General features: G+C 38.9%; 1 protein-coding gene across 7 annotated transcripts in view; it reads left to right on the top strand.

Annotated features, from left to right (window-relative positions):
* Positions 1–26147, top strand: part of pitpnc1a (phosphatidylinositol transfer protein cytoplasmic 1a) — a 244277-nt gene that overhangs the window by 4796 nt on the left and 213334 nt on the right. For 3 of the 7 annotated variants that reach the window (XM_069929756.1, XM_069929759.1, XM_069929755.1), the window contains exons 2-3: positions 2476–2516; positions 6275–7793. In XM_069929756.1, the coding sequence (XP_069785857.1) occupies positions 7746–7793 (48 nt within the window). In that variant the 5' untranslated portion in view covers positions 2476–2516; positions 6275–7745. Of the gene's footprint in view, positions 1–2475; positions 2517–6274; positions 7794–7953; positions 8298–26147 lie in introns of those variants that run through there. The other 4 variants (XM_069929761.1, XM_069929758.1, XM_069929757.1 and 1 more) reach the window with 3 other exon arrangements.

Genomic DNA, 26147 nt, shown 5'->3' with positions numbered 1-26147 from the left:
TTGAATCTTGATTCTACAGAAAAAGAGCATTCAGTAGAGATCTTCTCCAGGGGAACGCAATTATGCATTTTTATCTCCCAGCGACCTAAACCTAGTTGGGGATCAAATTTTCAAGTAACTGCTATGCTATGTATTTAAAACTCTTTATTTATCCCTAATTTGCTCAAATGTCATAAATCGTCCCTGCTCATAACAATCCTCAATACACTTAACCCCTCTCTGGGACCAAGTCTCCAGGATTTTATTTTCAATCATTAATGGAATTAATATTTTTTGAGCTAAAGGTGTTTTGGGTGAAAGAACCCCCCGCCCCCATCCCCAATTTGACCATTAATTTTATTCCATAAATTGTAATTATCTGCTTTAATAGGGGGGACTTCTTTTAGGGCCAGATAATAATTTAGAATTCCATTTATAAATAAGGTTTTCTGTGTTAATCCTCCCAATTCATAATTCCAAGTTAATTTATCAATAGAGACTTTGGAAGGCTTACCTTTCCACAGAAACTTCGTGATGCATTTATTAAGGTTTTGAAAGCATCTCTGAGGTATAGGAACAGGAAAACTTTGAAAAAGAATATTGTACTCAGCAGCACATTCATTGTAATTTAGTTGACCCTTCCAACCAAAGTTATTGGGAGGGTTGTCCATTTATTAAGATTATCCTCAATTGGAGATCACGTGATTGTGAGAATCTAGGAGGCTGCAGATCGTAGGAGCTCCCAGACCTAGACCAGAAAACAGCATTAAAAATTGAGATCCAGGACAAAAAAAAGTAAAAACCCTGCCTGAATACAAGAAGAGGAAGAGGAAGCTTCAATCAACAAAAAAAAAAAATTACGGCGAGGATATAGACGACCTGGCAAGGATCAGAGGCAAGTGGAGGAGCCTAGTGTCAGGAGTAATGGCAGTGCCAACCCAAGGGCCGTCGAAAATGACTCAACCCCCCAACCTTAGCAACAATGCGAGCTCCGCAGGCAGTCAGTACCCAGAACGGAGAAACGGCCCCAAGTGCCATTTAGGCCAGTCAATGCCTGTGAGCAGGAGCGAGGGAAGACAGCTGCCTCTCCCTCACAGCTTATGGGTTTGCGTGCATAGCAGCAGTCTTCTCGATGGTCAGGGTCTGCCTGTGGTGCATCCAGTCGGGGAGCGACGGGTTCGAGTGGAGCCAGTGTGAGCTCAGGAATTGCGAGCTCCCATGAGGATGCAGAGGAGGTCAACCGGGACAGTGATCGCGAGGGTCGTCGAGTCGGAGACGAGGGTCGGTGGGACGAATGTAATGGTTGCAGTGGTGGTAATCAGGTGTGCGAAGGACCCAGCCATGAGACCAGGAGAAACTGGAAGGCTGGGCTGTATCAGAAAAGGGAGGGGGAGGGCCTGGAGCCCTCCTTAAGAGACAGACTCTGACCCAAATGGAAATTAGGTTAGAGAAGGTAGTGGACAGAAGAGCCAGAGAGGTCAGAAAAATTAGATAGGATGAAGGGCACCCTGGTGAATATAACAGACAGGGTGACAGAGGTAGAGGAGAGATTGGGGGCAGGGGAAGATAGAATTGCCACAATGGAGCAAGAAATTAAAGCTCTCCTTAAAGAAAGAGATGAGGTATGGGAGAAGCTGGACTTCTGGAGAACCTCACAAAACACTGCAACATTTAGAGTTCCTAACTAAATGGATCCCTAAAGCACTAGGAAAGGAAGTGCTGGGAACCCCAATTAAAATAGAAAAAGCCTTTAGAGCCCCAATCCCTAAGCCAGGACTGGGACAAAGACCCTGGTCGATCCTTATAAAGCTAAAATATTTTCAAGATCATGAAAAAAATATTAGGGGTAGCAGCAAAAGGGACAATTCAAAGGGGAGCTCCCTTGGAGTACAGGGGGTCGAAAGTTGTTCTTTTATCCAGATATTAGTGCTGCTTCGCTCAAGAGGCGGAAAAACTTTGTACCAGTCAGGCGATTGGCAAAGCAAAAGGGATATGATTGTGTTCTACGTCATCCTGCTACCCTGAAAATAATGTTGCCAGAAAGGGAGGGGTGGTAAAATATTTTTTTTTACAGAAAAGGAAAAAGCACATCAGTTTCTAAATACTTTGCTGGCAGTAAATGGAGGGCCACATTAAAAAGAATAAAAGGGGCAATAAGACTTTATTTAAAAAATTGTTAAAACTGGTAGTCTGGGAGGACTTGGAAATCTGTGTTATATCAAGAATGGGCTTTAGGCTTTTTTTTAAAAAAAGGATAAAAGATGTTATATGTATAAGGGATATGTGGTTCTGGGACTGAATAGATGGAGTGTGCTGAAGGTGAGAATAGTAAGGGGTAATGGCAGTGAGAGGAGGAGAGGGACCGCCAGAAGTGTGAGTGGAGGGTGGCTGAGATTCGTTTATGATGTGTGTGGGGTATGTGTTCCCTTTTATTATTTGGAGGGGTATGGTTGTGAGTGGGTATACATGTTGTGGTGTCTTTTTTTTCCCCCACAGGGCCTGTCATGGCTTGGACAGAGTGGAGCAACGGGCAGATGGTAAGAGATTGGGTCTGCAGGGGTGTGGTGGTGGAGATGGAGGAAAAACATTTAGGGAGGGAGCCCTGGTGTGATGGCTAAAAGTGTAATGTTAATGGCTTAAACGGGTAAGTGAAATGAAAAAGGGTCTCGGCACACATTAAAAAGATGGGGATAGATTTGGCCTTCCTCCAAGAGACACATTTAACACAGTGGGAGCATCAGAAACTAAAAAGGAGATGGGTGGGTCAGGTCATAACCTCCTCATTTGGCTGAAAGGCAAGGGGGTTAGCAATTCTAGTGAGGAAGTGTGTTCCAGTGCAGGTGTGGAAGGTGATTATAGACAAAATGGAAAGATTTGTTATGGTACACTGTCATATATACTCAGAATCCTGGACCCTAGTGAATGTCTACACCCCCAATTATGATGATGAAACACTTATACAGGACACTTCCCTACGATTGGCAGAGGCAAATGAAAATATTCTAATGGTGGGTGACTTTAATCTATGTCTGCATCCAGTGCTGGATAAATCACAAAACAAATAACTAGAACTAGAGCGGCGAAAGCCACTATTGACTGCATGAGAGAGCGGAATTTGATAGATGCATGGTAGAAAAAGCATCCAAGAGAGAGATTACTCATGTTACTCAAAGCAACATGATTCCTTTACTAGAATAGACATTTTTCTGCCTTCAGTCCATATGGAAGCCAAGTATGGGGCAAGGCTTCTCTCAGACCATTTCACCTGCTTTTGACTATAGAAATGCCAGATAAGCAGGACACAGCATACGGATGGCATCTTAACACTGTTGTTGAAAAAGCCAGAGTTTTGTAGTTTCATGAGCTGAAATAACCCTGTAGCTCTTACAAACAATAAATTGGAAAACAATACTCTTCAGATGTATAGTATGGAGAAGGCCCTTATGAGGTTGAGGCAGAAGTATTATGAGTTGAGGGAGAGAGCTCACAAGGTGCTCGCCTGGCAATTAAGGGTAGAACAATCAATGCCAATACAAACAGGGAATGGCCAGATCTCATAAACCAAAGGTAATTAATGAGACATTCAAAGAATTTTATGAAGGACTTTATAAATCTGAATTGGCTGGGGATTCTAATCGAATGGATGAGTTTCTGGCCAAATTAGATCTCCCAAATTTAAACTCTGAGGACCAGGGGGGACTAGTCCTTCCTCTTACAGAGGAAGAGCTGGGGAAAGCATTGAGTGCTAAAAGCTGGCAAGTCTCTGGGGGAGGATGGATTCCCACCTATCGAGAATTTAAGGATTCACTAATGTGCCTCTGTATATGGAGATGATGGATCAGGCAAGGGAAACATGGACCCTCCCAGAATCTTTCACAACAGAGATTGTTACAATGATTTTAAAGAAAGGTAAAGATCCACTTTTGCCGCCTTTTATAGACCATTTTCCCTGCTGGATACTGATTATAAGATCCTTGCCAAGTCCTTGGCAAACAGATTGGGATTGCATTTACCAAAATTGATAAACAAAGACCAGGCAGGTTTTGTGCAGGAGAGACAAGCAGCGGATAACATTGGCAGACTGTTGAGTTTAATGCATCTGGCACAAATCAGAAATGAGAATGTATTTGTTTTCCTTGGATGCAGAGAAGACTTTTGATAGGCTGGAATGGGAATTTTTATTTAATGTGCTGAAAAAGGTGGGGTTAGGGCCAAATTTTCAAAATTGGACCATGCGCCCAAGGCAAAAGTTATGACCTCAGCTTTCCCACTTACCAGATATAGTCAACAAGGGTGCCCGCTGCCACCGGCTCTCTTTGTGCAAGTGATGGAACCACTGGCTGAGGCCATTCTCAAAGATCCAGACATTAAAGGTTATCAAGTGGCCCAGGAGGAGCACAAAATTAATTTATTTGCTGATGATGTGCTGGTGTATCTGACAGATCCTGCGACTTCTTTGCCTCGACTGCACATGATATTGGAGGGCTATGGGAAACTCTCCATGTACAAGATCAATTGGGGAAAAGTGAGGTAATACCATTCACTGAGGGGAATTATAACCAACTTAAAGAAAATAGTAATTTAAAGTGGCTGCAGGAGGGGAGCAAATACCCTGGAGTTAATATTGATGGCAACTTGAATAATTTATACAAGTTAAATAATGCTCCCTTGCTGAGAGAGTCGAGGAAGATTTAAATAGATGGATGTCCCTGCCCATAACATTAGTGGACAAGGTTAGCTGTATTAAAATGAATGTGTGCCAAGACTCCAGTATCTTTTCCAGACATTGCCTGTGCCATTACCCCAGGGTTTCTTCAAACAACTGCTGCACAACGTCAGAATGTTTCTCTGGAATGGTAAGGTGGCAAGTGCCTCTATGGAAAAATTAACATGGGACTACAGTCTAGGCAGATTGAGGATGCCAGACTTTGGAAACAAATATTACTGGGCAGCCCAGTCAAGATACATTGCCTCTCTTTTCCAGGGAGGAGATGTACCATCCTGAGCACAAATTGATCTGCATCTGCTGGGCGAGAGGATGGCAGAGGATTTTATTTACAAATGGGACGCTAAATTGCTGACAGGAAAGAAGGGCAGCCCCACATTAAAACAAGTGATTAATATCTGGAACAAAATTAACCAATATTTGAAGATCAAAGTGGGACTGTCCCCAAAAACCCCCCCAACTCCTAATAAATTAATACCATCACAGTAGGTAACAAGATCATGGCGCTGTAACTGCATCAGGTGCATAGAGAACTGTTACGAGCAGGGGCAGCTAATGTCATTTACACTCAAAAATAAATATGATTTGTCAAATCAGACATTCCACTGCTATCTTCAAATAAGATCTTTTTTTAATAGGACATATTGGGTCCAAGTATGGCCTTAACTTGGCGCAGTGCCATAGAGACCATGTTTCGAAGGGGGAGTGGAAATACATTCATTTCTGCAATGTATTTCCTACTCCAGTCAAATAGATCCAAACCGGGACTTATTGGAAAATTGGGAGTCGGACTTGGGTATTGTAATTGATGAGGGATGCTGGTTCAACTTATGCTGGAACAGCATGACCACAGTCATCAATGCAAGATACAGGTTGGTGCAATATAATTTTTTGCACCAGCTGCATCTAATGCTGCAAAAAATAAACATGTCAAAACCAGAACAATCTATATTGTCTGCTGATTGCCTCCCCTGCACAAAGCCAGTTTGATTAGTATTGATTAATGTAGGCAAACAAGTTGTGAATCTATTTTGCCAAGGCTTTGGCAATAATATTGTAGTCCTTTTCTAAAAATGATATGGGCCTATAAGACAACCGTTTCAATGGGACTCTTTTTTTGGGGAATCACCATAATAACTGCTGTTGAAAAGGACTCCAGGAGAGAGTGGGTCACCACTGCCTGATCGAATACCTCCATGATAAACCTTTAAATTCTTTATAAAATTCTGGTGGAAAACCATCCTCTCCTAGGGATTTATTAATTTGCAAGGAGACCAATGCTTCTCAATTTGAGTAAAGGGTGTGTTTAACCCCTTCCTTTCTTGTAAATTCAAATTTGGGATATCCAATTGTGACAGGAAACTCTCAATTTTATTCAAATCCCCCACCGATGGAGATTTATATCAATTAATATAAAATTGTTTGAAAGCTTCATTTATATCCTTTGGTTTGTGAGAAATCCTGTCTGAGACTAACTTAATCACATTTACTGTTTTGGAGGCTTGTTCTGATTTCAATTGCCAGGAGAGGACCTTATTGGAAATGTTTGACACCAGTCTCCTGTTACAGAAACTCTATTCCAACCTGGTGGTATCAAAAGATTGCCAAGTGGACTGATGGCAAGATTCAAAGATGTATTCAAGTCTCCTTAAAAAGGTGTGTAATACCCAACTCATGACCCTCAATCACTCAAAATGGAGAAGTGGATGGCACTGAGAATCTTATTTGTGAAAAGGGCAAGAGGTAAAGTTGAAAAGAATGCCCTACTTCACAAACCTCGCCTATGTCAACCATCACTTGCGCAGCCTGTGGATCCTAGACTAACCACGTGAACTACGTCAAACCCCACGGAATAGTAGGAAACCCTGAGCGACTGCTTCAGAAGAAACGTTCACAGTACTTTAATCAAGGAGCCAAAATTCTTGTTAAATTGGCAATTAACATGATCATCATTTTAATTATGTAGTCAGTTGGTATGCATTTCTGGAAATATGTGACAGGTGTGAAAATAAGGTAATTGGCCAAACTTACTGAACGAGGGGAAAATGACCTTTAAGACTCAGAATCCAAATGTACTTTAATAATACAACCAAAAACAAACGGCCCACGAAAACATGGGTCTAAAAATGATTCGATAAGTGTTTTTTTTTAAATGCAATGAAAATAACAGTTGGTAAATTCGTAAAATTGTTCGTAACAATTTTTATTTTAACTTTAAAGCGCATTAAAAACCTGTTGAACTAACCCGAATCTGTAACAAGTGAGAATTGATATACAGTGTAATTAAGAATGTACAAATGGTGTTTGATTAAATGCACAATTCGTATGTGGAAACTAAGAAAATTAGAGGTCGGCGTGTTTCAATGACATTATCCTTTGTTTGAATTCGCCACATTCTGGACTAGTTTCATTCCGATTGGACGGAGTCATTAGCCTTCCTCGTGCCGTCACTGAAGGAAACTGCGGGGAGTTGTGCCGAAGCGACAACTGTTACAGTGACCGGATACACAATATCTATCAAGATCTCCGAGGATAGCTGGTGTTTTTTGATATAAAAAGGCTGATGTGCCGGGTTGTGCAAGGGAGGTAGACAGAGTTCCTGAAGCAGGGAATAAGCGGTGTTTACTTTCATATAAGGAAGGAAAGACTGAAGGAACAAGAAAACTGCAATATTGTTAAGAATAATGTTAGCACATTCACACTTTGGGTCAGTGCATCTTTGAGGTCTTGCCAATGGCTGTGCTGGAATGAAAGCGTTCTCTTCCCAGCTTTTTCGCTCCTCGATCAGCATACACTTGGCGTGTAATGTTCGGAAAGGGGTCGTTCAGTCACCGACCATCTGCATTCACATGATCTGAAGTTGAAACAAGATCTCAAGGATAGCGAAGACTAGATTCGCTTGTGTTTGATGCATGAACCTTCAGGAGCTACGGCTGATTTGCTTCACTTCATTTGTTGTGCCGTGACTCCGTTCTAACTACAGAAAGCTCTCCTATTTACGAGTTTCAAGAGAGAGGAAAGAATCTTCGGTGAAAAGGCTATGTTGGTGAAGGAGTTCAGGATTTGTATGCCCCTGTCAGTAGAAGAGGTAAGTGTATCTCATATGATAAATATTTAACGGTGGTCTTTTCCTGAAAAAAAAAGCACGCCTGATCAATGTAATTGTAGCTAATAGCGTTTTCTATTTTGTCTTCAGTAAATTGTGGATCCAGGTTCAGTGAATTTTGTCGGTTTGCATGAAATCGAGCACGTTTCCGGTCGCTTGTTAGGTTTAGGAAACGCTCCATCTGTTTTGGCTAAAACATGCATCTATTGCAAAGTATTGCCATCACACAACGAAAACCATATGACTGCGTTCTGTTCACATGAATGGCGGGTTCCGCACTTGAAAGCTCCCCTCATACTGGAAGTACACTCGAACAATGTGGTCATTTGAAAATAAATAAGTTGAGCAAAAATCGGTGAAAGTAATAAAATAAATCGGTTTCGAAAGAGTGAGTAGGACAAGGTCCTTTGGCACCACGGGCGGTTTGTGTTGTCCGATGTCTTTGTTCAGATTTTTCAGTGGGAAGCGGTTCCTTGTTCTTCGTATGTGAGTGCTGAATTGTTATTACAGTATGTGATACTTAACTGCATAGATTCATAACTACATAAGTTCATTTGACCCAAGATCATCTTTTAGTGGTAGGATTTTGTGGTAAACAAAAATGTGAATATAACACTGTACTGTCATTACTGTCACACGATGGCGCTGGAATGAAACTTGTTTACTGTGTTTCTTTGGAGCAGGGTTATGCAAACTACAATAACATTAGCTTTGATTACATTTGCCTTTCAAATAAATTAGTTATGAAGGTTCCATTAAAACTATTTTATTTCAGTCAAAATATTCGGATGTTTTATAAGATAGGAAGTTAATAACTTAGCTGTACTGTTTTATGTTTAAATAATTGGAATGATTGTCCACAGTATGCAGATTCAACGACCAATTCTTCAAATCATTGTGAATGATGCGCATCTCTTCAGATGTATTTATTTCAAGTAAAATAAAACACATGCATTTGAGCCGAGAACCATGCAACATAATTTTTATAAGCATTAATTTCCCCAGATCGATGTGATGATGTTAATCAGCATGTGTCACTTTAGGGGAGAAGATTGATTCATGTCAGTTGCATTGTAAAGTTACGTATTGCAAGAGTGTTCAAGGATTCAGGATAAATTTACAAAAAAAATCAGTTGATTATGTGATGAAAAGGCACGTCAAAAGATTGGTAGGCTGGCTGGTTTCATGACTTTTTTCCACATGATCTTTGTATAAGTGGGTGCAACTATAAATACATAAATATTAAAATGGATCACTGCAAGCACAATAACTCCATACATTTTAGACAGATAAACAAGTTTGATCTCTGATAAAACAAGTTTTATCTTTTCCTGATTATTGTAAAGATTGTGCACAGTTGTAAAGATGATTTGTTTAAGATGAGTCCTTCATTGGCACAATATGGTGCAGAACTCTCACTTCTGAATGAGAAGAAGGTATTTACTTCCTGTGGTAAATACATGTGAACTGCTTTATTAGACTCAATAAAATTATTTAAGACAGCCCCTAATTTACAAAGTGCCCATCTGAAATAAGTAACAGGAAGCTCCTAACTTGCATAATCCAAGACTCCACCAGAAATTGCTAGTTGCTATATTGCTGTGATGTATATTTACTGCTGTTTGTGAAACTGATCTTTGAATTACAAATAATATTTTTTCATTGTATAACAAAGTTTTTGTGCAATTCACCATTGCTTTGCAGATTTCAGCAGCAGTGTTTTGGCTGAAATCAATTAACCACAAGGTGTAATTTTAGTGATTGGCATGGTTGTCCCATTAGACCTGAGTGCCATGGCTTCAATGGATGTAGAGAAGATTAAGAAAAATCTGTGTAGGGAAGAAAAAGGCATGTTTGTCCTCTCCTTGGGTTACGACTCTCCATTTGTAGAGGTCATGGAAATTACAAATTCATAATGTGACAGAATATGTTGTTTTATATTGTGTGTGTATATATATATATATATATATATATATATGTTTTGGGGAGATAAATTGGGACAGGTTTTTTTTTAAGAGTAGGTTACATACAAACACTTCAAAACCGATCTCATTTAAAATAGTGGAGCTCTGCTCAAACTAGACAGTCTGGCTCTGAATGCCTTTGCAAAAACTTTGGGAAGTGCCGAAGGGACTTCCCGAATTGAGTGTTGTTGTTTTGAAAAGCAACAGATGAAAGAACTCAGAGGATTGGGTTCAGAGCTGCAGTCTGTCTGAGTGCAGGTTGCTGCTCCAAGAGGGTCAAGTGGTTTTGCAAGCAGAGAGAGTCAAACAGGCTTTTCTCTGAGTGAGAGAGAGATAGAATTCAGTTCAGCAGCAGCAGCTGGGACTGGAACAGGACAAGCTGGAAAGCTTGTAGAAAAACCCATTTTGAAGACAGGTTGTGAGTGCTTAGTTCAGCCTGGTCAAAGCCCTTGTGGTCCATACAAGAGAAGAAGACTGGCTGCCTAATGTTTTACTTGAAATAGAGAAACAAAAAGGAACTCTGTGGTGACCTCAAAGAAAGAGGTTATCATCTGGAAAACCCTGATGGGGCAAGACACTGACATGGCTGATTAGAAGGGATCAGTTTGTATCCAGCGAACAACAAATCTCTCTCTCTGAAAACTGACAAGAGCCTTCCTGAGCGGTCACCATTAACCTTTCAAGCACTAAAGCCTGATGAAATTTATAAATGTTAAATTCTGTGCACAGTATAAGAATTGCCTGCAACCAGTGAACTTGTAGGAATGAGAAGTGAGATTGGACTGTGAATCAAAGAACTTTTTAAAACTTAGACACACATTACATAAACGTGCGCTTAGAATTCGAAGGGGGTTAAGTTAGGTAAAGTAAGTTAATAATGATAAGTTAAAAAGTGTGATTCTGTTTTCTGTTTAAAGATAATTAAAAGCAACTTTTGTTTAAGTAACCATTTGTCTTGGTGAATATCTATTGCTGCTGGGTTTTGGGGTCCTCTGGGCTCGTAACAAAAATCAAACATAATTACATTTAAATGGCATTGCTCCTATTTTTCTTTTTCAATGATGAGACAAAATTGAGTTGTGTATGTTACAGACTCAGAGGACGCCAAAACCCAGCAGCAATAGATATTCAACAAGATGTGAAGTGTTACTTTGTTTGTGGTGATATGCACTAAACCTCCCCCCCCCCCCCACAATCTATCTCTTTTAAAAAACATATTCATATATAATATAAAATAACTCATCTTACAGGAGCCTGAGCTACTAATAAGAGTTTTACCTTTTATAATCAAAGTAACTTTTATTTCTGAGTTTAACCCTTTGGATTCAGGCCATTTTAACCCTTTCATAATGTATACTCCAGACTGGGTCCATGGGTGAACTTTTACAGTGCAAACACAGTTCGTGGTTGGGTATAAAAACAGTCTTGAAAAGTGGAGACATGGAGTCCATGCACTTGTTATAGTCACTGAAAAACGGGGGCATGGAGTCCAAGGGGTTAAGCCAGTATTTGCATTTGACTCCGAGAATGAACTGGTGGAGGAACTCAACAGATCAGGCAGCATCCATGGTAGAAATGGTCAGTCAATGTTTGGGGATAGTATTGCACAAAGGATTAGCGGAGTGCCAAGACAGGAAGAGGGAGAAACCATAGGGTGGGGGTAAGTAAGAGGGGAAAGAAAGAACAGGAGGTAGTAAAGGAGGGATTGTAGCAGTTCAAGTTTATATATCATCCAATTGTGCAAGTACAACCTGACAAAACAGCATTCTCCAGTCTTCAATACAAAAAGTGCAAACACACAACCAGATGTAGTATACATTCAGACAAGCAATAAATATGCAGGACAAATATACATATATAAAAATAAATCAATGTTGTTTAATAAATAGTAGAGTCACAGAGAGTTAGTGTGAGGAGTTCATTTAATTGTTCATTTCCTGTGGGAAGAAGCTGTTTCTCATCCTGGTGGTTCTGGCTCTGATACGCCTGTATCTCTTTCCCAATGAGAGGAGCTGAAAGATGCCGTGTGCAGGCTGGTAAGGATCCTTGACGATTTTGTGTGTCCTCTTCAGACAACGATCCCGGTAGATCATGTTAACGAGGTGGGGGAGGCGGGATATCGCAGTGATCCTCTCTTAAGGTTATGTGGATTGATCTCTGATCTGATGCTCTGCAGCACCCATACTATTCTGTGATACAGCTGGCCTGGATGCTCTCGATAGAGCTCCTATAGAAGGTTGGCATGATGGTGGCCTTGCCTGCTTCAGTCTTCTCAGGAAGTGCAGTCACTATTGTGCCTTCCTAACAAGTGAGGAGATGTTGTGCATCCAGTATAGGTCACTTGTTAAGTGGAATCCAAGGAACTTGGTGCTCTCCACTACCAAGTTATTAATGTGTAGTGAAGCGTGGTCATTCCTGGTCCTCCCGAAGTCCATAATTATCTCCTTTGTCTTGTCCACATTGAGACTCAGGTTGCTATTCTCACACCATATCACGAGATTTTTCACCTCTTCTCTGTATTGCGACTCATCATTGTTGCTGATGAGGCCAACTACTGTTGTCAACTACAAGCTTGATAATTTTGGAGGTGGAGCTACCATTGCAGTCATGGGTTAGTAGCTTGAACAGGAAGGGGCTAAGCACATAGCCTTGAAATGTGACAGTTCAATGTTGTGCTACTGACCCAGACAGACTGTGGTCTTTCCATTACAAAGTCCAGGATCCAGTTACACAGAGGGACCATGTAAAGTTGAGGGTTACCTAAAGTTAGAAAAATTGATATTCATTTGATGACTTTTTAAAAATATTTTATTTACAAATTTTTAACCACAATAATAATTGCATTGTATTCAATTCAAAAGTTATTTCAAAAGTTAAATATGTGGTATATTTTTAAAAAACTCCATTCCCCCAAAACACCTTGAAAGAAAAAAAGGAAAATAAAGAAAATAGAAAAAGGAGGACCGGAGAATGCCAACATAATAGAGCATTTATATCATAAAGTCCAATTTTGGAGGTTACCAAGAAATGAGGTCTTCAGAGAGTCTATTAAACCTAGAAATCTACATTTTGTAAATATGGGTGCCATATTTTCTAAAATACATGATATTTATTTCTTAAATTGCAAGTAATCTTCTCAAGTGGTATATAGCTACTAAGTTCTGCATGTCATCTTTCCATGCCTAAATCTGTGTCTGACTTCCATGATATGGCTATACATTTTCTTGAAGCTGCTAAAGCAATTTGTACAAATTTTAATTTGGATCTTGTAATCTTAAAATTACTTAGTAAAAATAACGTTGGATCCTGTGGGAACTTAACTCCCGTAATTCGTTCCAAAAGGTGACCGACTTCAAACCAGAAATATTTAACTTTAGGACACTGCCAAGTGAAATGCAAAAAAGATCCAATCTCACATCCACATCTAAAACACAAATCTGATAATGCAGGATTCAATCTGTTTAGTTTTTGTGGAGTCAAATATAACTGATGCAAAAAATATTGAACTAACCTATACCTAACTTTTATAATTTTGACATTATTATTCTTGCAATTCCATCTAATCTTTCTCATTTATTTGTCTGTTGAAATCCACTTCCCATCTTAATCTCGATTTAAGTACCCCTATTTTGGCAGCTTTCTTTTGAAGTAAATTATATATTTCAGAAATAAATTTACATGCATTACGATCATGAATCAATAATTCCAATTCACTCCAGCTCGGTATCATCAAGCTTGAACCTAATTTATCAATCAAAAATGCCTTAACGATATAGCAAAGGAAAATATTAATAGGTACGTTAAATTTATTCTTCATTCATTCAGATGTTCTAAATCTTCCAGTTTCAAAACAATCCTATATCCTCTCAATACCCATCGGCATCCAAATCCTCAAAAATTGATTATCTATAGAAAATGGAATAAGTCTATTTTGACAAAGGGGCATTTTTTGTTAAACTAAATCTTTCATACCTATTTCATAATCAATCTTATTCCATAATTCAATTGTGTTTAAAAATGGGTGTTTCCCTATGTCCGACCAATTTTAAATTCAATTTAAACGTAAAATCCTGTCAATTTATTTCTTCTATTTTACTAAGTTCTATATTAACCCAAACAGGAATGTTATCTAAACTAAACAGTACATTAATAAATCTCAGTTGAGCAGCTTTATAATAATTCTTAAAATGGGGAAGTTGTAAGCCCCCAATTCAAACTTCCAAGTCATTTTTCCAAAGAAGCCGCCGCCATTTTCCATTTCCATAAAAATGTTCATTAGATGTCTTGTTCCTCGTTTATGATTAGCCTCATCTTGTGGGATCCAACCATATACTTTTGTGAAAATAATGACAATTATCTCCTACCACTCTGAAGCCTCCATGCCTCTAAATTGCTGTTGAGTTTGTCTAACACTTCAAGATTGGTTTCCTTCTATGACTGGGAAGACCAAAGTCATTGTCCTTGGTCAATAGCACAAATTTTGTCATTTGGGTACAAACTCTGCTTCTGACTATGACAGCTTTCTGAAGCATCCATCTCTCCTGTGATTTCTGATCTGCATTAGCTTGTGGTTAGTTCACTCCTCATTTTAACATTTTCATTCTAGCTTTTGAATTTTTTCAATGGCCTCATCCTTTATGAATCTGAAATAGTGGCAGTGGCATTTTATGACTAAGAAGAAACAATAACTTGAATATTAAGTTTTCCTTCAGCTTGGTAAAATATCATAAATTATGTAATAGAGCTGTTAAACAAATTTGAAACTGAATAACAAGGAGATATTAGGGAAAATTATCAAAAGTTTGTCTAAAGGTGTGGAGGAAACAGAGACACTGCAGAGAGACTTCGACTTGGAGAATGGGCAAAGAAGTGGCAAATGAAATACAATGTAGGAAAATGCACAATCACTCACTTTAGTATAAGGAATAAAATGCTTTGAGAGGTTGGTCATGGCCAGAATTAACACGTACCTAAGCAAAGCTCTGAACCCACTGCAATTCATGGATCATCACAATCGCTTCACAGCGGATGTAATATCATTGGCTCTCCACTCAGCTCTGGATCTCCTTGAAAGCAACAACTCCTACATTTGGCTGGTCTTCATACACTACAGCTCAGCCTTCTACATCATTATTCCCTCAGTGCTGGTCAAGAAGCTCTGCAACTGGATCCTTGACTTCCTAATCAGAAGACCACAGTATGACTTGGAAACAACATCTCCTCTAAACTGATTATCAGTACAGCCATACCTCAAGGATGCGTACTTAGCCCACTGCTCTACTCACTATACACCCGTGACTGTGTGACCAGGCACAATTCAATGCTATCTACAAATTTGCCAATGACACCCCAGTTGTTGACAGAATTATGAACAGCAATGAGGAAGCCTACAGAAGGGAGATAGATCAGCTCATTGAGTGGTGTCACACCAGCAACTTTGTGTTCAATGTTAGCAAAACCTCGGAGATGATTGTGGACTTAAGGAGGAAGTCAGGAGAATACAATCTAGTCCTCATTAAGGGCTTCGTTGTGGAGAAGGTTAAGAATTTCAAATTCCAGGATGTAAACATTTCAAAGGATCTGTCCTAGAGCCTCCATGTCAATGCAATCACAAAGGACTGTACTTTGTGGGGTGTTTGAGGAGATTTGGTATGTCACCAAAAACATCTACAGGTGCACTGTGAAGAGCATTCAAGCTGGTTCCATCATTGTCTGGTGTGGAGTTGCCAAAGCTCAGGATAAGTTTAAAAACTCCAGAGGGTTGTAAACTTGGCCTGTGACTTCACTCCATCAAGGAGATCTACAAGAAGCAGTGTCTTAAGAAAGCAGCCTCTACTCTCAAGGACCCCTACTACCCAGCCCATGCCCTCTTCACTCTGCTACCATCAGGAAAAAGATGCAGGAGCATAAAGGTGAGCACTCAGCAGAACAAAGACAGCTTCTCCCACGAATAATCAGTGAACCAAAGACACTGATGTACTTTGATTTTTTTCATGCACTATTTTTATTTATTTTATAAGGTGGTTTATATGAATGTTTGCACTATGATGCTGCAGCAAAACAACATAATTTGTCACTTATTTATGACAAATTCTAATTTTGAAAGGTTCAACTATTATTTGGATGTGGTGCAAAGGGACTTGAGGGTCCTCATGCACGATACCCAAAAGATTAATCTCAGTTTGAGTCAGTGGTGAAGAAGGCAAATGCAATGTGGCATTCATATCTGAAGGAATAAATACAAGAGCAGAGATGTGATGTTGAGGCTTTCTAAGGCATTGGTGAGGCCTCACTTGGAGTGTGCAATACAGTTTTATGCTCCTTATTTAAGAAAGGATGTGCTGCTGGCATTGGAGAGAGTTTAGAGAAAATTTACAAGAATGATTCCTGGAAGGAAGGGCTCTTGGACTGTATTCCTTGGAGTTCAGAAGGATCGGGGGGGGGGGGGGGGGGGGGTGGGGGGGGGGGGAACACGTAGAAGCATTTCAAATGTTGAAAGGCTTGAACAGAGTAGATGAGGCAAAGTTTTTTTTCCCATGGCAGGGAAGTTGAGGACAAGAGGGCACAACTTCAGGATTGAGGGGCACCCTTTTAAAACAGATGCAGGAACAGGAATTTCTTTAGCCAGAGAGCAGTGAATCTCTGGAATTTGGTACCATGGACGGCTGTGGAGGCCAGGTCGTTGGGTATATTTAAGGTAGAGATTGATAGCTATCTGAATAGCCAGAGTATCAAAGGTTATTGGGAGAAGGCAGAGTATTTGGCCTGAGTGGGAGAATACATCAGATAATGATGGAATGGCAGAGTGGACTCAATGGGCTGAATGGTCTACTTCTGTTCCTATATCTTGTGGTCTTATGGATTTGAAGGAGCTTCAAAGGAGTAGAGAACTAAGTATAATTAGGAAAACCTTTCAGGGATTTGGATGGCAGTCAAAGGCTTTATTGCCAATATTAGATCATGGTAAATCTCTTCTGTACCCTTTCAAGGGCCTTTTTTTTTCTGCAATGGAACTATCAGATTTGCACTCAATATTTAGGTGAGAGGAGGAAAGTTTAGGGGAGAAGTCAGAGCTACGTTTTTACATAGAGGTGTGCATTGCTGGGTGTAATGCTGGGGGCTGGGATACTAGGGACATTTAAAAGACTCAGGCACATGGATGTAAGAAAAATAGAGGATTATGGGAAGTGAGGGAGGGAAGAGTTGGATTGATAGTGGAGTATGTATATGTAGGTTGGCACAACTATGTGGTCTCAAGGGCCTGTACAATGCTGCAGCGTTCTGTGATATTGCCAAGTGCAGCCTGACCAAAGTTTCATCTACCTTTAAAATGATTTCCTTACTATTATTTCTCAATGCCCTAGCCAATAAAAGCAATCGCACTATATGCCTTGTTTACCATCCTCTTGCATGGCCACTTTCAAGGAGCTATCCTTCTGTGCATCACTGCTTTTAACAGTTTTGTCATTAACTGCAAACTTTCCCCTTACATTGACCTCCCAAAGATTTAAACTGGTGGTTACTTTTACAGTCATACAGCCTCATTGTGGAAATACATTGCTGTTTCTTTCAGCTTTGGAAATAAATCCTGGAACTCTCTGCTCAACAGCACTCTAAGAATTCCTTCATCAGATGGACTGCAGCAGTTTGAGAAAGTGACTTGCTGCCTTCTTTACAAATGCAATTAGAATTGGGCAATAAATCCTGGTTTTGCTCAGATACTGGAAAAAAATATTTGGATAACTGTTATTGTTGTATTTCAAGTTTAGTCGAGAAGAATTTATTTTAACTTGTAGACTTGCAGCTTTTCACATTCATTCTGTTTTCTGTAAACTTGAAAGATAGGATAGTTATATTTTTACAAATCCGTTTCAAGCTGGGCATCACAGAGACCTCCTTGGAAATGTACATAGCAACAAACATTCACCAAGGATCAGCAAGCGACTGCTACCTGCACTAAACAATCTGGTAGATTGTTTAAATAGAGTCTTCGTAGATAAGGTACTTTCTATTTTATTTGAGTCTGTTTTTGGTAAAGTTACTTTTTTTAAAAAGCTGCAGTAATATATTCTGGTATACAGAGTACCTATAGAAATAATTATGTGCATAATTTACCTCATAATAATTTAACTTGAATTTATTGTTTTTATAAAAAGAAATGGGTATCAAAAATAAAAAATAAATATTTGAATTCTATGAAGAATATAAATAGTGTCAGTAATGAGTGGATAAAAATGCTCTGTACCAAGTCAATAGCTCATATTTGACTGGGCACTTGAATTACCAGTAGTATTCAGTGCAGTAACATGATTGAGCCCTGTTACCAAGTCAATATCAATGAAGTGAAAATTGGGTGGATTTCATAACAAGTGGGCAATATATTTTCAGGTTAATCTCTTCAGTGAAGAAGAAATGATGGGTACCATCAAATCATGATGTGAGCTAGTGCAACACATTTCACTGGAAAATTAAGTAAATACATGGAACATATTTCAAAGCCACAAAATACTCTTTTAAAGGAGAGTAAATATTTTTTAAATTTTAATTTTTTCACACTATGAACCATATTAATCAAAATACACACACACATTTCCCTCTTGAATATACACAGATTCATTTTCTCCCCTTTTTTCCCCCTCCCCTCCCTCCTTCCCACCCCCTCCAAACCCATTAAATGTTCAACATATACAGTGCAATGAACCCATTAAATAATGTCATCACACAATGAAAATAAACAAGAAAATTGTGTCATCTACTTTTACACACTGGGTCAGTTCATTTCGTCTTCTCATTCTATCATTTTAGGGGGTGGAGGTCTGCGGTAGCCCCTCTCTGTTGTGTTCCATGTATGGTTCCCAAATTTGTTCAAATAATGTGACTTTATTTTTTAAATTATCTGTTATTTTTTCCAATGGAATACATTTATACATTTCCATGTACCATTGCTGTACTCTCAGGCTCTCTTCTGATTTCCAAGTTGACATTATACATTTTTTTTTGCTACAGCTAAGGCTATCATAATAAATCTTTTTTGCACTTCATCCAGTTTGAGGCCTAATTCTTTACTACTTGTATTACTTAGAAGAAAGATCTCTGGATTTTTTGGTATGTTGCTTTTTGTGATTTTATTTAATACCTGATTTATCTCTTCCCAAAACTTTTTCACTTTCTCACATGCCCAAATTGCATGTAATGTTGTTCCTGTTTCCTTCTTACAGTGAAAACATTTATCTGATAATGTTGGGTCCCATTTATTTAACTTTTGTGGTGTGATATATAGCCTGTGTAACCAGTTATACTGTATCATGCATAACCTCGTATTTATTATATCTCATAGTTCCAGAGCATAGCTTTTCCCATATTTCATTTTTTATCTTTATGTTAAATATTGATACATTTATATTTTGTGAATTGATAGAATTCAATATTTAATTTCTGCAAATAATTGATAGAAATACAAATCGGATTCAAATATCAAAATCCTAATTCTATTATTTTAAGGCAAAGGTATCTAGTTAATCACAATAGTGGCTAAATTTAGGTTGTCTATTTTGATAAATCGAGTTCATGAGAGCAATATTGTATTTATCCATTTATTTAGTGAGAAGAGCTATTAATCAGGACACAATGTTGCATCTCATTTGACAGTTTAAACATCAATGACTGTACAGAATTGGAAAAATGCTGAACAAGCAGTAGGCTTTTAAGGAAATGAGCTGTGAGATAAATGCTTGTATGAACAAAGCTTTAATTCAAGTAAGCAATTCTATTTTGAGGTTTAGTTATGACAGCTTAAAGACGATTGAACAATTTTCAAGATTAATTTGGAACCCTGCCCGTTAATTGCTCCCCTTGGTTTTTCTCGTGACTCAGTTAAACCTTCATTGGCATCTCAGGAGAAAGTTTTAGCATTAACTACATTGATAGCCAGGTGAGCTATTTTATTCAAATGGAAAGATGATTCATCCCCTACTCATACACAAGGGCTATATGATGCAATGTCCTATTTCAGTGTAGAGAAAATCAAATAATATTAAAGATATGAAATTATAGGGCCCAATATATATATAAATATATATATATATATTTTTTTTATATATATTTTTTTTATATATATATTTTTATATATATATATTTATATATATATATATTTTTATATATATATATTTTTATATATATATATATTTTTATATATATATTTTTATATATATTTTATATATATATTTATATATATATTTATATATATATATATATTTTTATATATATATATTTTATATATATATATATTTTATATATATATATATTTTATATATATATATATTTATATATATATATTTATATATTTATATATATATATTTATATATATATTTATATATATATACTGATGAGGTAATCTTGATTAGAGGGAGGGGATAGATTAGTTTAGCTTTGTTTGTAGTTTTTTTAAAATTATTTTATCAAATTATTTCAATAAATGGGTTTGACATGATTGTATACATGATTTCTATCAGTAGTTTGAGATACTACAAGTAACTGTTGATGTAGTTTTATATTTTTTTTTGCTGTGTTTACTTGTGTACAAATGAATCATAACGTAATTGCCAATTTTTTATGTATGCTTATATGTTAACTCAATAAAAATGTTGCATTTGTATTTATTGGTATTTAAAGCTGCACAGGTTTTGATTTTCATTCATTTGCTGGGACTTGATACTGTTGTATGAGTGATGATGAACTTCAGTGGTTAATGTGTGCTGTTAAAAGAGCTGTCTAAATGTTATATTGTAGCATGTGTGCTATGCGAAGTGTGGAGTAAAGGGCCTATCTCATTGGCCTGGAGACTAGGTGGCAACCTGGTGGCAACTCAAGTCTCTGCTGGTTGTGGAGACTAGCTGGGTCTCCGGGGAGTCGCGGGAAATTCAAACATGTTCGATTTTCTTTCTTATTATTTATTTATTTATCTATCTATTTATTTATTTTTTAGACTTTTTCCAGTCTCCAGCAGGTCTCTGAGACGTCTCTCCAATGTCTCCATCAGTTGCGGCGACGTCGTGGAGACTAATTTTGTCCGCGACTGGGGAGATGTCTCTAAGACCTGCTGGAGACTGAGGAGACATTGCGGCGACGATGCAGCGACATCTCCGCGATGCTGCTTGACTTAGAGACCACGTGATTGAGTGCATGCTGGCATCATCGAGACGCCTTCACTCCTGGTCCAAGTCACAGGTACATCCTGGTCAAGGTCTTCATCATCTGGTACTTGTTCCTGCTGCTGCAGCTGCTGCTCCTTGTACTTCCTTGGAAGAGGCCCCACCATCTTGTCTTGCCAGGGGACAGCTCCAATCCCAGAGTGGTACTGGGTCAGGTACTCTCTCTGGTTCTTGGCAACAGACGGCATGTTACTTCCTCTTCTCTGCATCCCCTCCAACTGGTTGGTATGCTGTCTCCACTCTCCAGGGGAAAATTCATGGGTGTGTGGGTCCTCTCTGTCAGCTGAGAGTCTGATGTCTGTCATCATGTTGTGGAGTGTACAGACAGCAAGGACCACCTTTTCAACTGTCTGGGCGCTTCATCGTCATGGTGTGGAAGCATCTGAATCTGGAAAGAAAAAAATAGAAGTAAAATTAAAGTCATTGTATTTGCTGTGTTTACAATCTGGCAAATTTGACTGTCTGTGTGCAGGAAAAGAAAATAGTGCTGCATACCTGTTTGCCAAGATGCCAGAGCTGTTCTCCACAATAAGCCTGGACCTGGACAGCCTGTAGTTGAAGATTCTCTCAGCATTCTCATCTGGCACTTGGAGTAGGGCTTCATCATCCATGTCCTCGGGGCGAATCCATTGTCACCAACCAAGAAGTAGGGGAAATCTTGATCTCCACCGGGAAAGGGTTCAGGGGGTGGCAGGTTGTCTTGACCTTCAACCAGTGTCTTGAACAAACTGCAGTCCCTGAAGATGCCAGCATCTGAGTCAGCCCCAGGAGTTCCCATATTGAGGTACATGAACTTATAGTCAGCATCTACCAACGCCAGCATGAGGATTGAAAAGTAGCCTTTGTAGTTGTGGTAGACTCTGCCTGACCCTGGAGGGTCAAGAATTCTGACATGCTTCCCATCCAGTGCACCACAGATGTGATGCAAGTTCCACTTCTCAGAAAAACCCTTGGCCACTTCCTTCCATTCCTCTGGTGTAGATGGACACTTGATGGCCTCATCATAGATGGCTTGGCATACCTCTGGGACAATACTGACAATGGTGTTTGGAGCCACACGGAAGCCATAGGACAGGCCATTGTAGGAGCCACTCACGTACCCACACTGTCTTTGCCTTCCTGACACCCTTTCTGGCCCTATCTCTAGCCCTGGCCTTTGCCTTTTTCACGGCCAGAGCTATCAGCACGAGGGCCAAGGCCTCCTGCTCATTCTCCAGGTAGGGATCCTGCTCCAACAGCATAACAGCCTCATTACAGATGTCCATGGTGAGAGTTCTTGACTGTCTGACGTCTGAAAAGCGAATGATAGATCTTGTTGTAGATCTAGGTATATATAAACAGGGAGAAGTCATGGCGACATATCCACCACCTTGCGGAGATGGTGACCTATCGGCAACATCACGGCGATGTTGTGGAGACGTCGCTGCGACTGCTGGGTGAATTGGTTGTCACCTTGTCTGGAGACGTCGCGGAGACATCTCGGACGTCGCCCGGGTGAGAGCGCAAACCATTTTTTGGTCGCCCGAGTTGCTGCGACTGATCGGTCGCAGCAGTCATGGCAGTGTCTCCACCAATGAGATAGGCCCTTAAGAACAACACACACACACAGTTGAGTCGAGGTCGAAGACTGATTTATTGCTCTGCCAGCTCTATTTATATTCACTCCCTGCCTCTGACGACAGGAGTGATGTCATTGTAGAACCAGCCTCTGACTGGCAGCTTTCCCGCCATATGGGAGGTCAAGTGGGATGATGGGCATTGGTCCCTGCGGGCCACCACATTCGCCGGCCATTTTGTGAGCTAGGTTGTGACTCAATTTGCAGGCTGCTACAACATGATAATAGGGTTTGCATTTTTTTTTTAACCTTTGGGTGCAGTTTTGTTGGTAGTTTTTTAAATGTGATTATTGCCAAAATTAGTCATTTTCAGTTATTTTAAAAGATAACTCCTGTTTTCTGAAATTCAAGCAACTGGCAAAAAAAATCAAGAAAGTAAATTAAAATTAAGATGAATTTTAAAAAATAATAAAAGTTTAAAATGGTAGATCTTCTCTGAAGTTACACAGAAACCTTTGGTGAAGAGCTGTTTGAATAAAATGACATTGCCCAGGATGAGAGGTGGTTGATTCTGCTCATCATTGAGCTAACTCTCTTAAAGTGTCTCCTTATCCCCTCTTAGTAAGAATTTTTGTCTCCATAGTACATTATGTATATTAGTAAGGCTTTATCTGTAACCTTGGAGGAGGAGGGATTAATTATGATGATGGCACAATTAGTGTAACAGTTTGCTTAACACTGCTACAGCACCAGTGTCCATGGTTCGAATTTAAAGTTACATTTTGTAAATTACTGGAATTACTTGATTTTACATAATTAAGGACTACGATACTTTTATTTTACAAATTACTTTACAGTTTGAACTGTCTTTTAATCTGTTTATTTTTAATGCTGGTGTATTAATAAGAGTGAGTCTCAAACAATCAGAAAACTTGCTTATTCAGCACCTACCAATCAATTCCCCCTTAGGTGCTGAATACTGGGGGTTTGCATTAAATGCAGAATTTTTTTGATTTCTATAATAAATTGTAGTTAGTAATGATAATCAGTGGTATCTGCATCTTCAAGTCATCCATTGCTATTTGTGATTTTACAAATCAATGTTACCAAGGTATTTTACTTTAAGGACTTGGTCAGATCACTTTTATATGTTCACAAATAAATGTGATTTATCAGTGTTCTGCATGAAATATCTACAATAGAGAAGTTGTTTTCTTAAATTTTAATGCATAGCTGACGTAACCAAATATTCAAAATTGACAATGTGGGAGAAAACTAAGAGTGGTTGTGGATGGTTGCTTCTCAGACTGTGACGAGTGGCATGCCTCAGGGGTTTGTGTTGAGACCATTGTTGTTTATTGTCTACATCAATGATAACGTGGTAAATTGGATCAGCAAGTTTGCAGATGACACAAAGATAGAAGGCATAGTGAGGAAGATTTTCAAAACTTGCAGAGGGATCTGGACCAACTGGGAGAATGGGCCAGTAAATGGATGATGGAGTTTAATCAGACAAGTCTGAGGTATTGCATTTTGGAAGAGCAAATCAAGGAAGGACATACACTGTAAATCATAGGGCACTGAGGATTGCGGAGGAGCAAAGGGACCTGTGGATACAGGTACATTGTTCCCTGAAGGTGGCGTCGCAAGTGGACAGGGTTGTAAAGAAAACTTTTGGCAACTTAGCCTTTAAAAATCAAAGTATTGAGTATAGGAGTGGGGTTATTATGTTGAAGTTATACAAGACATTGGTGAGGGCAAATTTGGAATATTGTGTGCAGTTCTGGTTGCCTAGCTACAGGAAGGATATCAATAAGAGTGCAGAGAAGATTTACTAGGATGTTAGGAGTTGAGTTACAGGGAAAGATTAGGACTTTATTCCTTGGAACAAAGAAGCAAAAGGGGAGATTTAACCATATAACCATTTACAGAGCGGAAACAGGCCATGTCGGCCTTTCGAGTCCGCACCGGTTGGATTGTCAGTAAGAACTGGAACAACTGTCGGTCAGCATTGATAGAGGTTTACAAAATTATGAGGGGTAGTCTCTTTCCACTGAGATTAGGAGAGATAAATACAAGAGGACATGGCTTTAGAGTGAAAGGGGAAATGTTTTGGGGGAACATTAGGGGGAACTTCTTCACTCAGAGAGTGGTAGGAGTATGGAATGAGCTGCTATCTGATGTGGTCAGTGCAGACTTGATTTTGATTTTTAAGAATAAATTGAATAGATACATAGATGGGAGAAATCTGGAGGGTTATTGAGATGGGAGCAGGTCAGTGGGACTAGCTGAACAATGGTCAGCACAGACTAGAAGGGCCAAATGACCTGGTATCCGTGCTGTAGCATTCTATGGTTCTATGTTTCTAATCCTCTTTTGATTATTTTATTTATAAATTTTAAACCACAGTAATAGTTACATTCAATTCTGGAAAATATTTCAAAAAATTGTACATGTGGTATATATAATCCACCCTCTCACCTTCCCCCAAACTCCTAGAAAAAGGAAAAGGAGAAAAAGAAAAACTGGAGGATGCCAAGAAAATAAAACATTTATACCATAAAGTCTATTGGAGATTTCCAAGAAGTGAGGTCTTCAGAGATTCTATTAAACATGCAATCCCAAATTTTGTAAATATGGATGTCATATTTTCCAAAAGACATGATGTTTATCTCACGGATTATAAGTAATCTTCTCTAATGGTATACAACTGCGAAGTTCTGCATGCCATCTTTCCATACCTAAATCTATTTCTGACTTCCATGATTTTGCTATAAATTTCCTAGAAACTGCTAAAGTAACTAACACAAAATCCATTTGATACATATTTAATTTTAATTTTGGTAATGGAAATTTGACCCCGTAATTCTTCCAAAAAATTGCCTACCCCTAACCAAAATTATCTAACTTTAGGGCATTGCCAAATTGTATGTTTCTAATCATTGAAAAACAAGTACAATTCCAAATTATGGGATGTGATATTCAGAAAGAAATGGAAATTTCTTCACCCAGACAGCAGTAAATCTTTTGAATTCTATATCCAAGAGGGCTTTGAGGATTTAGTTGTTTAAAATATTTGGCAAGGATCAATAGATTTTTCTATATTTAGCAAATCAATGCATGTAGTGCAGGAAAGTGATGCTGAGATGACCTATGAACTTATTGAACAGTGGGCAAAGTATGAAGAGCTGCTGGCTGCTTCCGTTTCTCATGTTCTTGTGTTCATTCAGCGTGCACATATGATCAGTAGGTTCTAACTTGAACATAGCTACCTCAGTTTCCTTTCTTTTCTGTCTGTCATCCAAATTGGCCATCTAATTCAACTATTTTGCTTTAATTTCCCCTGACTTGTACACTCAAATGAACCATGTGCCAAGACGGACTCTAATAGATCAAATGAGTTTGTTTTTAAAGTTTAAAAACTGCTGTAAAAATAAGACATTTAAATTCTGTGTTGTATTCTAGCAGGTTCTGGGTTCTCTTCCTCCACCCCCCCCCCCCCCCATTCTGATGACAAACACATCAATCATTAATAGTTTTGAAAGCTAAACAAAAATTGCTAGCGTCAGTTTTGTGGTCATTTGGCAGATAGAAATCTTAAGCAC

This window comes from Narcine bancroftii, chromosome 3, assembly GCF_036971445.1.
Source record: "Narcine bancroftii isolate sNarBan1 chromosome 3, sNarBan1.hap1, whole genome shotgun sequence".
NCBI lineage: Eukaryota > Metazoa > Chordata > Chondrichthyes > Torpediniformes > Narcinidae > Narcine > Narcine bancroftii.
This window is presented reverse-complemented; position numbering and strand designations above follow the sequence as displayed.